The 15851-nt window shown below is 38.7% G+C and overlaps 2 protein-coding genes and 1 long non-coding RNA gene across 3 annotated transcripts in view; 1 reads left to right on the top strand and 2 right to left on the bottom strand.

Annotated features, from left to right (window-relative positions):
- Window positions 1–844: 844 nt before the first annotated feature.
- On the bottom strand, window positions 845–2981 carry LOC115028827 (uncharacterized). The gene is made up of 3 exons (XR_003834590.1): window positions 2857–2981; window positions 1590–1706; window positions 845–891 (listed from the first exon to the last, which is right to left on the bottom strand). It is a non-coding gene; the product is annotated as an uncharacterized LOC115028827 (long non-coding RNA).
- Window positions 2982–3700: 719 nt separating this feature from the next.
- ddx1 (DEAD (Asp-Glu-Ala-Asp) box helicase 1) lies at window positions 3701–10491 on the bottom strand. The gene is made up of 26 exons (XM_029462687.1): window positions 10266–10491; window positions 10093–10144; window positions 9886–9949; window positions 9768–9797; window positions 9553–9649; window positions 9316–9363; window positions 9136–9219; window positions 8925–9008; window positions 8742–8818; window positions 8577–8649; window positions 8401–8477; window positions 8193–8307; window positions 7780–7918; window positions 7462–7522; window positions 7245–7343; window positions 7000–7089; window positions 6476–6664; window positions 6223–6274; window positions 5887–6033; window positions 5637–5728; window positions 5481–5553; window positions 5231–5303; window positions 4948–4990; window positions 4760–4855; window positions 4313–4433; window positions 3701–4229 (listed from the first exon to the last, which is right to left on the bottom strand). Exons 1-26 carry the CDS (start codon window positions 10279–10281, stop codon window positions 4099–4101), a joined length of 2223 nt encoding a protein of 740 aa, XP_029318547.1. The 5' UTR covers window positions 10282–10491; the 3' UTR covers window positions 3701–4098.
- A 124-nt stretch (window positions 10492–10615) lies between these two features.
- Window positions 10616–15851, top strand: part of nbas (NBAS subunit of NRZ tethering complex) — a 152932-nt gene continuing 147696 nt past the window's right edge. Inside the window, 6 exon segments of the mRNA XM_029462672.1 lie at window positions 10616–10708; window positions 11099–11150; window positions 11676–11712; window positions 13850–13927; window positions 14550–14597; window positions 15621–15664. Coding sequence (XP_029318532.1) covers window positions 10616–10708; window positions 11099–11150; window positions 11676–11712; window positions 13850–13927; window positions 14550–14597; window positions 15621–15664 — 352 coding nt within the window.

Raw genomic sequence — 15851 nt, 5'->3', positions numbered from 1 at the left:
AGTTCAAAATTGTGCTCCAACACACCCAGAACAATAGGGCTGTAGGATGCAGTCAGAATTCTGGTGAAGTGTACCAATTCTAACATCACACCCTTTGTCAACAAACCTGGATCTAGACTTTGTTTTGACCCAACATCAAGGCTCAGACCAATTTCTTCACAACAAGGAAACAAAAGGGGAAGAACAGCCTCTCTCCGTGCTTCTGCTGACTGTGTTTCTGAACCCTTTAATTCATCCTCATGTTGACGGTCAACGACGTGTACCTCTTCTATCTCCACCAAGGGACTTTCTGTCTTTATGTGTTTTTGGATGTTGCTTGTGAACACTGGAATGTATCTTCATTTTCACTATCATCAGTATCATCCATCTCCACCAGGAAACCTTTAGTCTTACGCTTTGTAGATGCCATGTTCAGTCCATTGTTGCATTCTGGTGTACATGACGTGTCAAAGAGAGTAAAAACTTCATTTTTATCTTTAGGAGGTTTCTTGATCAGGTCATTGACTTTGTGCACAATTCGAGCATTAAAATCAATCCGCTGTTGCTCATTTTCCGATGCAAGATCGAAATTGTTCTCCAGTATTTCTGTGATAAAATGCCTTCTACTCTTGTTTACTTTTCTAGCAAAGTCACAGATCTCAAGTATGACACCATTTGTTACTAATTGTATGTCCAGTTTTTTCTGGTGTTGGATGCTACATTAAAATCCAATCCTATGCTGTTGCTGTGATAGAATGGGTTTGGACGTCTCAAATATGTCTTCACACGCATAATGCGCCACTGCCATACTTTGCTGGCGTCCATCTTTTTATTGTCCTTCAGACTGCAGGTGTCCCTGTTGTCTTTCTCCAGTGATCTACTGATCTTCTTGGTCTTCTATGTCTTGCTTTCCTGTATTTAGTTAAGGAGAAAAAATTATAACTGATATAAAATGATAAACACTACACCTCAGCCTTAAGGTAGTCACAATTTAAATGTAATAATTATGTAATATTTACTAGACTAAAATAAAAAATATTTTACACTTCGGCCGTACGCTTCTCAAATGTGAGGATTTGCGAGTTTGTCTCTGTCTTATTGTCAATTTATTATCATCACTTTTGGTCTCTAGCTACTTGTGATGTGCAGTTAGACAATATCTTTTACATTTTCTTGTCCAAACAATTGGTCATTCTATCCAAAAACAAAAATACTATGGGTGAAATTAGTTGCTATATAAAGTGATGAGCATTTCTTTAGCAATAAGATGCTGTAATTTACCAACAAAAAAATAAATCTCACGAGCCGCAAACATTTAGCCTTCTAATGATGGTAACACAGCCTATATGACTAATGAGCCTGTCAACTTTTAACGATTCCTGTACATTGCACATATTCTCAATTCTACCGACTGAACTTTTCACATTCATCACAAAACTGGACAGCTCTTTCATTTTTAAAAACACATTATTTGTACTGTATTTATGTTTCTTGACTCTTGTTATTGTCTTGTAAATTTCTACAGTATGTGAAAACGTACTTAGCAATAAAGCTGATTCTAATTGCAGCTCCGCAAATGTAATGCGATTTGATTTCAGCTGGATACATACTTCGTAAATCATGGTTTAGCTAAAAGTTCCTCCAACATGTCTGGCTCACACTGCATGTCTGCATCCTACTTGGAAATCCTCCAGTCAGCAATGGGACGGTGCTGGTAGAGTGCAACCCTAAATAACAAAAAGTTGAATGTTTGCTAAATGACAACATTAATGACAAGTAAAAGTAGATATACACCACACCAACACACACACACACACACACACACACACAACACACACACACACAGACAGACAGACAGAGAGACACAGACAGAAGACAGAAGGAGGAAGGAGAGACACACACACACGAGAGAGAGAGAGAGTAGAGAGATGGAGAGAGAGAGAGAGAGAGATAGAGAGGAGATATAGTATAGAGAGAGATAGTATATATATATATATAGATATATATATATATAAATATATATAATATATAGTATGTATATATATATATATATATATATATATATATATATATATATTTATATATATATATATATATATACATACATACATACTACCATACATACACACCACACCACATGTATGTATATATATATATATATATATATATATATATATATATATATATATATATATATATACACACACACATACGTTACATAAATACATATACATACATACATGCAAATTTACCAAATGAGCCAACAAAAGACAAATCTAAATCAAATCAATATTTGGTGTTACTACCCTTTGCTTTCAAACCAGCATCAATTTTTATACAGGTGCACAAAGTCAGGGATTTTGTAAGATTATAGTCCACGTTGAAGATCGTTGACGCCAGGAAATTTAGTGCAGCAGATGAAAAACACACAAACCTTATTTCCCTTTGAAATCGGAAGATGTCCTGCAGTAACTCAGAACTGGCAGAAAACCAGTGGGACCCAGTTACACCCATCTACTGTCCAGAGAAGTCTTCAGAAGTGGTCTTCATGGAAGAGTTTCAGCCAAAAAGCCAAACCTCCGACATGTAAACAAGGCCAAGCGACTCCACCATGCTGGAGGTATGGCCGACCACTGCATGGATCCTCAACGTGGACTATAAATCTACAAAATCCCTGACTTTGTGCAAGTGTACCTGTATAAGAATTGATGCTGGTTTGAAAGCGAAGGGTAGTAACATAACGTATTATATTTGTCTTTTGTTCGCTCACTTATCATTTTGTAAAAGACAACATTAGACGAAAGATAGACATTTGAGAAAAACACAATCCCCCCACCGTGATCGAATAAAAGACGAAACAAAGTGACGTTCACGTACCAAATGTAGACCGAACAGTCACAGAGACGTCCTTCTCTGTTGTTAACTCAAAACGCTGTTTCTCGAACGATGTCTTCATGTATAAAAGCAAGGCTTAAAACCTCTCAACTGTCGAAGAAACAAGCCATTAGCAGGAAGTGAAGAAGGAAGATCAGAGCAAGGACATTTCAAAATAAAAGCGCCAAATATATTGTCAGTGATTAAAACGCGATTTTACAGAAATACAACACTTTAATCAACACGATTACGTAAGTGATGTCTTTGTTTTTCCACAACTATGTAGAACTTTGTATCCCCATTAAATCATCAAAAGCACAGCAGTCTAATTTCAAGTAGCCTAACTATTTTTCATGAAACCATTTCCCTGCTGTAATACTGCTGCTTTTTGGAATTGTACAAACTTAAATTATTCTAACACTAATTCAGAGGTATTCAATTAAAATGAAAAGATCAGCAAAGGTCCGAAACCTCAATTTTAAAATGCCGTCCTGATAGCCTACCGCTTTAAGGCTTACCTTTCAAGAAAAACAAAACAAGGCATAATCTTCTTAATAAAACAAAGAGCTTTTAGAAAAAGTGAAACAAGGAAATAATTAGTGTCATTCTCATATGGGTGCTCGCTGTAAATCGATCCGACGATGAACGAGGGTAAAAAAACAACTTCCTGTAGATCAGAGGGCTTTAACAGGGAGGGTCGCGAAATTTCTGGTTGATTACATTAGACTTTATTTGTTTTCAACCAATTTTTTCCCCACAAATTTAAATACAGATATTCATAATATCGTAATACGACATTCATAATTGATGCAGGTATTTCCTTCCTTTATAGAGAATGAACCCAAACTGAGCAGGCTAACACAGTTTATTTCAGAAAACAAACACCCAGCCATACATTGACTTTTTAGCCAATAAGGAAACTTAAATATTTAATTCAACCACAGTAAACAAAACACAAAATAGGTTTGAATTAGTGTTAGCATTATATGCCAAGGACAAGTTTGGCATCCCCAGTGAAATAGCGAGATTGTGACACCTTTTAGTATACATTTCATGTACAATAAATCATTTACGAGGTTAAGTTTATATGTCTTGCTGGTGTGAAAAAAAAAGTGTAATATAAATGCACAATGAGACATTGTTGCAGGACGATTTTGTATCCTGTTGGTGCGACATGTGAAAATGTTCCACATTTCTTTATTCCGTATCAGTGCAGCCTACAGCGTTATGCTAGTTGGGATGCGTTCAGTAAGCTCTGAAAAGCTGGTTCGGCATGTATCCCAGGTGGAGGAAGGAAGATTGGGCTTCTCTCTCGAGGTTAGCCAGCTCCAGGACCGTCGGGGCCAGAGCATCCACGTGGCCCTTGTAGTTACCACCTAGGCAAGAGCAACAGGTTTGTTAGTAAATGTGGTGACGATATATTTTTACACAATCATCAGTCACTGAATAACACACATACCTCCCAATGCCTTGCGCTGACCATAGGTGACCTTTCCATCAAAATCATCCAAAGGTACTTTGATGTCTGGCTCACACTGGGTGATGGTGCACTTTAGATGCTCCTCAATATCTGACAGGAGCTTTGATGAGAGGAAAGGGATGGACAAAAAAAGAGCAGAAGTAGAAATGAGAGTCCACGATGTGTAGTGTGGAATCATGTCATACTGCGACAGGGTCAAAAGTGTGTGTGCTCGAGCTTTCGGCGCTTCAAAAATGGAGCAAAATCTATACTGCTCACTGGGGTTTCGCAGACAAAACCTCCAAAAACTAAAAGGGTCCCCCATATTCATCGGCTTTCTATCAAGTCACTTAAAAAGCCCCTCAGATGAATCGGTCGTATTTCAAATAGCAAATTTCACTTGCTGCCTCAGCTCGATTAAGTTTTTATGTCTGCATCCCCGTTCACCTCTTTCTCGTTGTACCAGATGGTGCAACCTCCGTCCTCCTTCAGGCGGGTGCTGTAGCAGCCTCTGCCTCGGTTTGGGCAAACGTGGTACCACACCTGCACACATAAAAACATTCAATTTGACATATTTTCACAAACAATGCGCAATCAAAAATTAATTATCAGCGTTTTACTAAACTCCATCCTACCTTCTCCTTCTCCATCGCAACCAAGGAGATGGCCAGTCCCATTCTGCAAGGTAAAAGAATAGGAGATGACTTTTACTGTCATTTATTGTCTTTCAGTTAAATCATATCATGATGAGACATTTAAAAAAAAAAAAAGTTTCAGTTTGCAATGAAGATGAATTTGATACATGAAAGTGATTATAAAAACAAAACTCAAATGGTAAAAATAAGAAACTAATAAGTTAAACTCTTCCTCAGCCATAACACACAAACTCGGTTATTTTCAAAAAACGTCAGCGCTTACTTATCGGCTCTTCCGACTCTGCCGATACGATGGACGTAGTTCTGCTTCTCATCTGGCAGAGTGACGTTAATCACTGGAGAAGAGATGAAGAGATGAAGAGATGAAGAGATGAAGAGATGAAGAGATGAAGAGATGAAGAGAGTGGACTTGTATATACAGAATGCAGCAAAGTACTCTTTAGTGATGAACACTGTATATAATCAGTATTCGAAAGAGTGTACGTTTTATTTTGGAAATCGGAAATATTTACCATAAGGAACTCCGTGGACGTCAATTCCTCTGGCCGCTACGTCTGTGCAGACCAAGAGCCTCACTTCTTTTTTCTGACAACGCAAGAAGATCTTCAAAAACTGATAGACTGGTTGTTAATTGTAAAAAAAAAAAAAAAATGGTATCATTAAGTTACCTTGAAGCGCTCCAAGTTAGTTTTCCGCTCATTGGGCTTACGATCACCATGAAGGCAGACGCAGGAAAGCTGGTGGCTTTTACTGTCGGGACCTAAAGAAAATAAAAAAAGAGACCAATACTGAAGGTTGAATTCTCAGATCGTCATTGCAAAAAAGTATAAACGCAGATTAAGTCGTCATTCTTTTAGAAGTGTGTGTATGCGATGGGGTGTTCCCACTTCAAACGGTCGGTCCAGTGACGCCTCCTACCTCCTCCTTGCTGAATGAAGTACTGTTCCATGTTGTCACAGTCGATCTTGGTGCGACAGAAGATTATGGCCTGGTCCATCTTGTGCTCTTTGATGGCCCTCACTGTGTACTCGCCCTTCAGCACCTTGATGGCTTCTGACCACATTTCTATAAAAACGCACACATAACACGTATTTGTTTTGAATCGTGACGACTCATTAGAAGGAAATAACTGTATAATAATAAAAGTGTTGTTGTGTATGTGTTGCACATTGCTCCTCCAAGACTGTATTCAACACATCACACTAGAGGGATACAAATTAAATGTCCTAAACCGTGCTGCCCATCTGCTCTTACCTGCAGAATTGGCTCCTGGTCTGGTGTTGTCTTTAGCATGGACTTCATCAGTCTATCCAAAGCAAGAAAAAAATTTAAAAACTTTGTCAACACATTAATCTAAACTGAGAGAAGCAACGACATACAATCTTTAACATGTGTTGAATCCTCCACAATGCTTCGGCAGCAAAGCAAATCCCTGCTGCACCCCCCCTGTTATTACTCAGACTACATCACTATGAAGTGCGTCTTTGTGTCAACATGAGAGACTCACCCGGACGTGGTTCTTGCCCAGGCGCTCCCAGAGGCGATCGTTCTTCGGATTGACGGGCACTACCACATGGTGGACACTCTCGGGAACAGAGTCCTCCCCCTTCAGGTCCACCCAAGTGGGAAAGTGCATGATGCGCTCGGACAGCTTCTTCACGTCAAACGAATGCAGCGTGGCCGAACAAACGATCACCTGGAAGAGAAGATATCCACTGAAATAGTTCACTTTGACTTCCCCGATCTTACAGCAATAACAGATTTCATCTTATGCGCTTACTCGCTTTGCTAGCTGGTGAGCACCAGAGAGCAATGTCTTCCTCTAATCCATCTGCACCTCACACAAAGTTTTCAGAAAATGTCTTACGACTGCTCTGACCGTCATCTAAGTGTGTTGTGCCTATGTTACTATTAAAGGGATAGCACTGATTTTTTAAAGTGGGTTTATCCATGGTCAGTGCAGAAGTATCTGTATAAATTGTCGTAACCGAAATGTTTATTGTCACACATGCCATTTATCTTAAGCGTTACCTGCAGTCTCTTGCCGTCAGAAGTGACCTGAGGGATTTGATTATGGATCCTGTTGATAAAGTCTGTATAGCCTGCGGACAGGAGGCCGTCCTGAGGGAACAAAGACAAATGGTTAGTGACTTTAGGGATTGTTATGCTATGTGTAAATCAACCATTAAAAAAAACCATGTGTTTGCACTTCGTAGGCTTTGAAAAATCAGAGCTTCTGATGAAACGGGGAAATACTAGAGCAGTGTTGTACATACACACTCATCCAGGACTAGAAAGCGGACTTGGGAGAGAAGGAGCTTCCCAGTGGATATGAGGTCGTCTAGTCTGCCTGGTGTTCCCACCACAATGTCAATCTAATTACAGAAGAAGCAGAAAACAGGTGAGAGGAACAAAGCAAAAGAATATACGTTAGTTAAAACTATTTCAACTCGGTGTGTAACAGTTTGTTTGGAGACAGTACATGTCACATACCCCCTGTTCCAGAGCAGCCAGCTGGTCTTTGGCAGGCACACCACCAATCACCAACAGGTTCCTGTAGCGACAGAGCGACATATTACTGCACATACTGATGTCAACATTGAAAATTAAGTACTGGCTTCATCTGCTGGTATAAAACAAGTATGATATATACACTGGAAAATGAAGGCAAATGCAGAATGCATCGACTAAAGCAATAATTGTAATATTTTTTTATTTGTTGATTTCAAAAGGTACCTACACATGCATTTTCTGCAAGGTTCTACGATATTCGTGCCAACCAATGTTGACGCCAGCTCTGTATAGTCCTACCTGAGTTTGGGGTTATCCACATATTTCCCACATTGCTTGACATTGTTGAGGGTTTGTTCGGCCAATTCTTTAGACGGCTCGATGATCAGGGCTTTGGGTGCGTTGGATGAGCCTTTCACCTGACTCACTCTGGCACTGCCTAAACACACACACACACACACACACACACACACACACACACACACACACACACACACACACACACACAGTGATGAATTCACAGGTGTATCAGCAATGGTAAAACTGTAGCCCAAATACCTTGTTTTAAAAATTGAAATCGCTACCAAAATAAGGCTTGAAAATAACAAATGCATTACCTAGTCTAAACATCAACTCATCTCTGGTTCTTTAAGTATATGATATTCATCTCAGTTACATTTGGTATATGTTACATTGAGGTTGCATCCACACACCTGACTGAGAAGATTTGACTGTGTGGCCCTCTGGCGCCTGGTTGAGGGCAACAAACCCACTCTTAGGGGCATGTTTAAACTCTTCTCCTCCCAAGTTGAACTTCAGCTCTGCATTCTGGTACACAGATAAGAAAACGTGCCGTTTGTATGGTGGAAATCTGGCAACTGTTGTTTTTGGTTTTTTTTTAAACCATTATTTATGTGATACCTTGAGCACACAGGAGGCAAAGAAGGACTGATTCTTCACATGTTGAGGGATCTCAAAAGCCAAACCCAGGTCATTACCTGAAGAGAGGAGGGCAAGAAACATGAGTAACATTGCAATTCAACACCATGCCCAGATGTCTTATATAAACAGGAGAATGATAACTACTGAGACAGCACCATTTTTAGTGAAGGAAATTTGTCCCTTGTCTAGATCCAAGTAGCATCCAATAGTGTCATGCATGGTGAACTCCTGCAAAGAGACAAGATAACAAAGAGAGAACACGTTTGAAAATTTATCCTCACAGTTGTTTACATATTTAAATATTAATTCTTTTTTTTTACCTCTCCATAGCTGTCAAACTGCTTGTTGTTGGATTTCTTCCCAGTCCCACCAAAACCAAAACCATACTTATCAGTTCCTGGAAAGAAATGAAGAGTTCATGATTGAATTATTTTTCTATTCAGTTTATTTTAGCCGTTGTATCTTGTAAAGCATTGAGAATGTGACGAGTAGAGGAGCATTACCCAAGTCCAGGGCTGCCTGACTGGTGGACCAGCCAATGCGACATAGACCCTGGTCGTGGCAGGTCACCTCGTAACAGTACTTCCCTGGACACATAAAGACATGGATAAGGACAGGTAACAGTTGAAAAGAAATAATTCTTTCATTTTTGGTTCCCTTGAAATGCATGTATGTTGTCTTGAAATCTTAATTTGTCTTGTGTGCGTTACACACCTTTGGTGACTCCTTTTGTAGAGCGACAGCCATGCCACTCTTTAAATTCCCTGCTCTGGCAGCACAGTCCATCTGGACCAATTGCTGTACAGGTAAAAAGCAAAAAGTGCTGATAAGTAGACCGTTGGCGTTATAATGGTGCTGGAATGTGACATTACATGCTAATTTCTCTCCTCTTACCAAAGGCTGGGCTGCGGTCATAAGGATTCATCTGCCAAGTGTTTAAAACTGACAAAGAAACAGAGCAGGTTAAATATCTGCAGGGCACAGACCACTGCTTTCATAATTATTTGTACTATAATGGACCCTCAATATGATACTGGCCTGACAAGGTCTATTAGACCAGCAAGTTCTGTACATGTATATCAAACACACAGACTTCAACCAAATAAGCCACTAATATTATTGCGGTCTCACTAGCTCCTCCAGTCTTGATGGAAGCTCTGCCCATCTTGCCCTCCTGCTGATCCTTCAGGGTCTCATACACAATCTGGATCACTGGAATACTGAAGGCCTGCAGAGGAGAAGTATTACACTTAAGTTTTTGTTCGTTACTTATTTGGGCTGATGTTTAAATGCAAACTTCAGAGGTAAAGTTATATTTGAAAACTGAGTGGTTGTCAAGTACTTACTCCTGTTTTACCACTACCAGTTTCTGCTGCCTAAAAGAAAAAAAGATAGTGAGATGTAAAACTTGCAGTGAGCAAATTTTGTGTCCGAGACAAACAAAGACAAATAGGTAAGACTTACCATAAGTACATCTCCTCCTCCGAGAATAAGGGGAATGGACTCTGCCTGGATGTCAGTAGGTAGCCTGAAATTCAACAATTGAAATACGTCAATTCAGTGTCAACTGTTAGGCTTAAAGCAACAACTATCAGGTAACAACAATATGGACAGATATGACAATACAGGCATGAATTTTGCCAAATAAACAACCCAGCCTGAGTGACTTACAGCCAGTCCAACTCTTCCGTAGCCTGCGCAATTTCATTCATAACCCCCATTTCTGTTGAACAAAACACATATTTAATACTTCAGTGCACTCACGCGGCTTTTAAAATAAGTTTGAGGTTGAACTAAAAAACGGATGCGACGTCTACATAATGAAATTTATTAAATATTCTTACCAGAAAACGCTGACATGATTACTGCTACGAGTGCAATTTGACCGGATGCAACGTTAACGTGTTGGGCTCGGTGTAACTCGGTTAGTGGGCGAGCCTCGCAGCCCTATGTCATTGGTTCCGGTTTGTGAACTAGTTAGTAAAACACGGTAATATTATCACTACACAATATCTCTTGTGGGGCGAGCTACAGAAGAAAATATGTATATGTTGTTTTGTTGTATCATAATAGGCAATATCATGCCATAAAACTACTTCACCTGAGCTGTTAGCTACATTTTCCAAACGCGGTTCCCTTATTTATTTTGTCCAGTGCTTCTCGCCGTAGACTTTGACAGCCTGTTCAAGTAAACATGGCTGAAGAAAGCCTGATTGAAGGCGAAGATGAAAACATTTTGTATGATTTACTTGTCATTACCGAATGGCCGGCAGAGACAGATACTCAGGTTGGTCAGCCTTCAATTTTTGCTCGTTTTCAGTTCAGTTTGTGGGTCTTTTGATCAACATTTATTTGTAAAAATTCCCCCTCGAAAGTCAACTCTAATCAGTTGCATAGGGTCAGCCGCTCAAAGCCACGTAGCATAAATATACTGCTAGCTATGCTCATATTTTATTTTATATTTCACACTAACATATAGTGTATTTTTTATTATAATTACTAGTGCACTGGGCAGTTAAATTCCATTCATACGGCACAGTATGTTGCTCCGTTTAGCTAGCTATATCCCAAAAACTATGTTGCTGCTAGCCCAACTTTGGCTCTGTCATACATTATTTAAAGTTAACAAATAATAAGTGATGACCCCGACACAACTGTCCCTCTCTAACATTTGCAGCTGCGAGGCAACAAGGAGCACAACACCTCACTTATTGCAAAAGCAGTGACCGGTAAGTTCTTTTATTTTTTGTTGCCTACTTGTGATAATCTGCGTGCCGATAGGGGGCGCTTTACTTCATAACAAAACAGCACCTGGCTGTGTGTGTTCACTATGAAATTCAGCAATCAACGAAAGGGTGTACATTTTCTGCATCTTATCACAGACCCCTCAGGATACAAGATATCTAATTATGTAATACATGATGAATAAGATATGCAAGATTATGTTGGCATGTTATGATACCTGATGAGTGTCTTTATAACCAAGAACACAGATGTTTCCCAATTCCTACAGTAGGAGGTGCCAGAATCATTCATGAACATGATCATCGGTCCTGAAAGGACCTTTTTAGTTTTGTATAGTTAGACATTCTTTGCCTCTACCGGGGTAAAGAGGTCCTATTTCTCCTTTACTGCAGTATCTAAATCTTAATTTAGGATGTGACAAGAGGAGGCTTATACAATGATCAATACAAGATGTCCTTATCACACAGTTGCCAATATTATGCTTACTAACTGTGATATATTTCTTACAGGGCCATTCCGCCTAGTCTTGCACTACTTGTGGTACAGGTAAGTTAATTATTCATTATTCATTATTATGGACAGGTACACACGACTTGACATTATTTCCTCAGTGTAATGGGCTGACAAGCTGTGATTCATGGTGCTAATTAGTAGTACCATTTTTAGATCAGACTTCTGTGGCTTAATACATGTTTGTCTACATCACATTATAAGTACATGTATTACTTTGAATGTATGTCAGCAAGCTTGTTTTTAGATCAGCTATGAATGCTAAAGTGGGAATGCATCTTTCAGGTGCTGACTAAGGAAATCATATTTCAGGACTGCTATGTGCTACTAAACAAAAAATATCTCATGAATTTAAAATCTTAAAAGACTTTTGAACTATAACTTTGTTCAGACTGTTTCCTGTCTTGGTGAAAGTCATTTATGGTTAATTAACACTGAAATAAAAAAGAAATAATCATTATATTAAATGATCAGATGTAACATTGTTCTATTCAATTGGAGCCATCTTACTAATTCTATCACTATCCAAAAATAGGCCTATGCTTTTAGATTCAACCTGAAGTTAAACTATTTATAAGAAACAAGATACAGCTGTAAATTGGTTGGAATGCAAATCCATTTATATAAGTTTATTTTGCTACATGATTGCACAACCTATAATTGAAGATGACAATGATAACATGACAATTAAAGCTAAAACAAATAGACTTTTGTCCTGGAAGTAACTGCCCGCGGCGTCACTGTTTCATCATGTTATTCTGTGTGCAATAATATAATGAATATAATATCTTAGATTTGGGTGTCTTGAATTCTTACCTAACTCAGATTAAAAGGAACGTTTGTATCTATCTATCTATTTTGCTCTTACTGCAAAGTATCTGTTGGCACCTTAACAGATGGCTAGATCTGGCTTGCAGTGGATTCTGTAGTACTGTAGCACCAAGGCCTGCTTATCTCCTCAGCAGGTGGTTAGCTAGCACCATCAATAACCTCGTTAAATATTTAAAGAACTCCTCTAGCCATGCTCTTCTCGTAGCTCCCCTTCTCTTTTTGTGAATGAGAAATTAGGATTTTTATTAGAAGTTACCCAACAGGCAGCCCGCTCTCCACATGCTGACACATTTTCATCTTCAATAGAAGCTTCTGGCATTTGTGCTGTAGACCATAAACAGTCAAGTACAATACAAACGTATAATGATAGTGAACTTTTAAATGCATATTTTGAGGCTGAATAAGGTTGTGAGAATCAAATAAAAAATTGCACCACAAAGCAAAAACATCCAAATGACACCAGCGATGGCAGTTTCTAAACGGTCCACATCTTGGACACTGGAAAAGGCAGTTTGCAGTACTGATGAACCTCAAACCAAAAATGCACTTTTCAGATCCACATTTGTTGACAGATAATTAAGTGTACGTTAAATTATCAATAATATATAAAGCAGATTTTATAGCAATTACATTTAAAATGTATTATTATTTTTATGTAATTTATTTTACATTATTTTAACTTTAACTAATTTATATATATATTTGTTTTACATATTAATTTAGTTTTAATGTAGTTTAAACTTTAACAATTCTTTTTAACTTAATTTAATTCAATAAAACATTTTATTTTAAATAATTAATTTTAATTACATTCTAATTGAACTTAATTAGAATTTTAGTGTAACTCAATTGAATGAGTTGAAATTTCTATTTTAATTGAGATTAATACATTTCATAAATTTACTTTAATAGAATTTTAATTGAACTTAATTAAACATTTTCTGTAACTGAATTGAATTTAGTTTAATTGCATTATATATTTAGTTTAACTTTAATTCATTTAGTTGAATTTTTTCAAATACATTTATTAATTTACCTTCATTTTAATTTAACTTAATTAAATATTCACGGATGCAGACGGGTCACCTGTCAGCCAATCACTGTAGACATAGTGAATATGCATGATGTCATCCATAGCAACAGGGTGACCCAGCTGCTTCTCTTATCTCTGGAGATCTCAGTCTCTCAGTAAAAGTTGCTCTCAGCAGCTTTGTGAAAACTTTAAGAGTAAAATTCTTTGCTGAGAACTTTTAGCCTCATTTAGAAGGACTCCTCGTAAGTTACGGTGATACTTTTTTATCGGTTATTAACATGCTCATTTGTCTGATTCTTTAAACTTCAGCCCCTCCAGCTCGTCTCTTCCTCTTGGTCTCGTCCGCCTGGCCAATAAGCAGATCAACTGGCAGCTGGTGCTTGCAAGGTGCAACATGAACACACACACACACACACACACACACACACACACACACACACACACACACACTCTCTGTAATCAATACTTGACTGTTGACCATTTTGTTGCTGACATGCACTAAGCCTTCCACTCGCCCGGTTCCCTCCCCCTTTCGCGTATCCTCTCCACCAATCATTTAATTGTAATCATTACAACAGACAAACCAAATGGAAAGGCTGTTTTTAATTGCCCATCGATCCCAACATGTAAGATGGCGTTAAATGCGATCAAATGATGCTGCGGATATCCATTTGTTTGTTGTGCTTGATCCTTCCATTTAGTTTGTGTCTGCTCTTAAATCTTTCTCCTTCATTTAATTCCCTCTGAAACTCTCTATGCTCGGTTTATTGCTCCTGATTATTATTGTTTCTCTTCTCTTAAAGCCTTCCAACATGGGTCCTTATTACAGTCTTTATCTCCCATCCAAACTGCCCCCGCTGCCCCCACTCTCTTATCTTCTTTAATCACCCTAGATGGTGTTCATTTCATGAAATGAACCTGCCCTCTTTGTTTTCTCCCTCCTCTTTGTTTTTGTTTTTGTTTTTTTGTCTCTTGTTCATCCCTGACCATTCTCTTGTTCTCTCCACAGTAATGGCAAACTGTTGGCGGTGGTTCAGGACCAGTGTGTGGAGATTAGGTAATTATTGAACTCTATCTCTCTGTTTGAGGCTCCCGGTCTGTGTGTTTGCGAGTGATAGAGAGCGTTTTAATTAATAAGGTGGTTTATCAGATCTCCCTTTAAAAAAAAAAAAGAAAAGAGCTGAATTCTCAGCTTGTATCCAAAGAATGAAGCATTAATACAATCAGTAACAACTCAATCAGTCATAGTAAAACATATTTGGGTACATTTCAGCGAACCTACTGTGGCACTTCAGGCTACATAAAATAAATTAAAGCTAACAAATTGAAAATACCAGTGCGGCCTAAATGCGGCCAAAGCATACACATGCACACGAGAGTATGTGTATGCTCATTTTGAGTGGTTGTAATTATTTTCCCGACACAAATCCAATTTCCCTCCTTACACAGAGCAAATTCGCTCACTCAGCAATGTGCTCTATTGACACAATGTACCGCTTTCAATGGAGCAAAATTGAAATGAAAATCAATAGCAATGAAGCAGGTTTAAAAACTATGCCTTGTTCAACAGCTTTGTCTCAAAAGACTGTTTGCATATCAATATGTAAAAACCAAAGTATGTAGCTGTTATTCACTACACTCGGAGAATTGTGTTGGTTTTGACCTGCTGTGATCGAGACCAATCGAGTCCCTCCTCTCATGCCTCTGCTTGATATCGTGGGTTTCTCCGTTGTCCTTTTGTTTTGCACCACCGTTGTTAAATCACTGTATGTTTTATAGGCTTTCTTTGTGGCATTTGTTGTTGTGGGGTGGGTGTAATGTCAGCTCAAGGCCTTATCCATTGAGCTCTGTTTAAGAGTCTGTCTAAACGCTGCCTACTCTCAAGGCCCTGTCTGCTTCATCCATTGAGCTACTTCAGTTGGCAGACCATAAGTGACGATTATAACCTACATCATACCAGGTCATGTAATGCTTAGAGTGTGTATGCTTGCACCCTTGGGTGTGTGTATCCTTGTCGTGAAGTGTATTACCGCTGCTTTTTCACTTTTCCTGTGTTTGTGTGTGTGTGTGTGTGGCTCAGGTCTGTGAGAGATGACTTTGGCTCAGTCATTGGGAAGTGCCAGGGTAAGTCCCTCACCGCCTCGTTTTATCTGTCACATACTGTAGTTCGCATCATGTTTTCAAACCTTCATTCACAGTATCCGCAGCCTGTCTTCTTACACATCTACTTTGAGTTTGTTTCAAAGGGAAATATCAACCGCGGTGGCTAATTGGAATGTGCGAGAGGGACTATGAACAGCAACACAGATAA

Source organism: Cottoperca gobio, chromosome 24 (assembly GCF_900634415.1).
Source record: "Cottoperca gobio chromosome 24, fCotGob3.1, whole genome shotgun sequence".
Taxonomy (NCBI): Eukaryota; Metazoa; Chordata; class Actinopteri; order Perciformes; family Bovichtidae; genus Cottoperca; species Cottoperca gobio.
This window is presented reverse-complemented; position numbering and strand designations above follow the sequence as displayed.

Coding starts and splice junctions, on each gene's coding strand:
- ddx1 (XM_029462687.1), bottom strand. Junction 6,034..6,222: donor ACCAGGAGCCAATTCTGCAG/GTAAGAGCAGAT, acceptor GCGTTTTTATAG/AAATGTGGTCAGAAGCCATC. Junction 4,856..4,947: donor TTGCGATGGAGAAGGAGAAG/GTAGGATGGAGT, acceptor TTATGTGTGCAG/GTGTGGTACCACGTTTGCCC.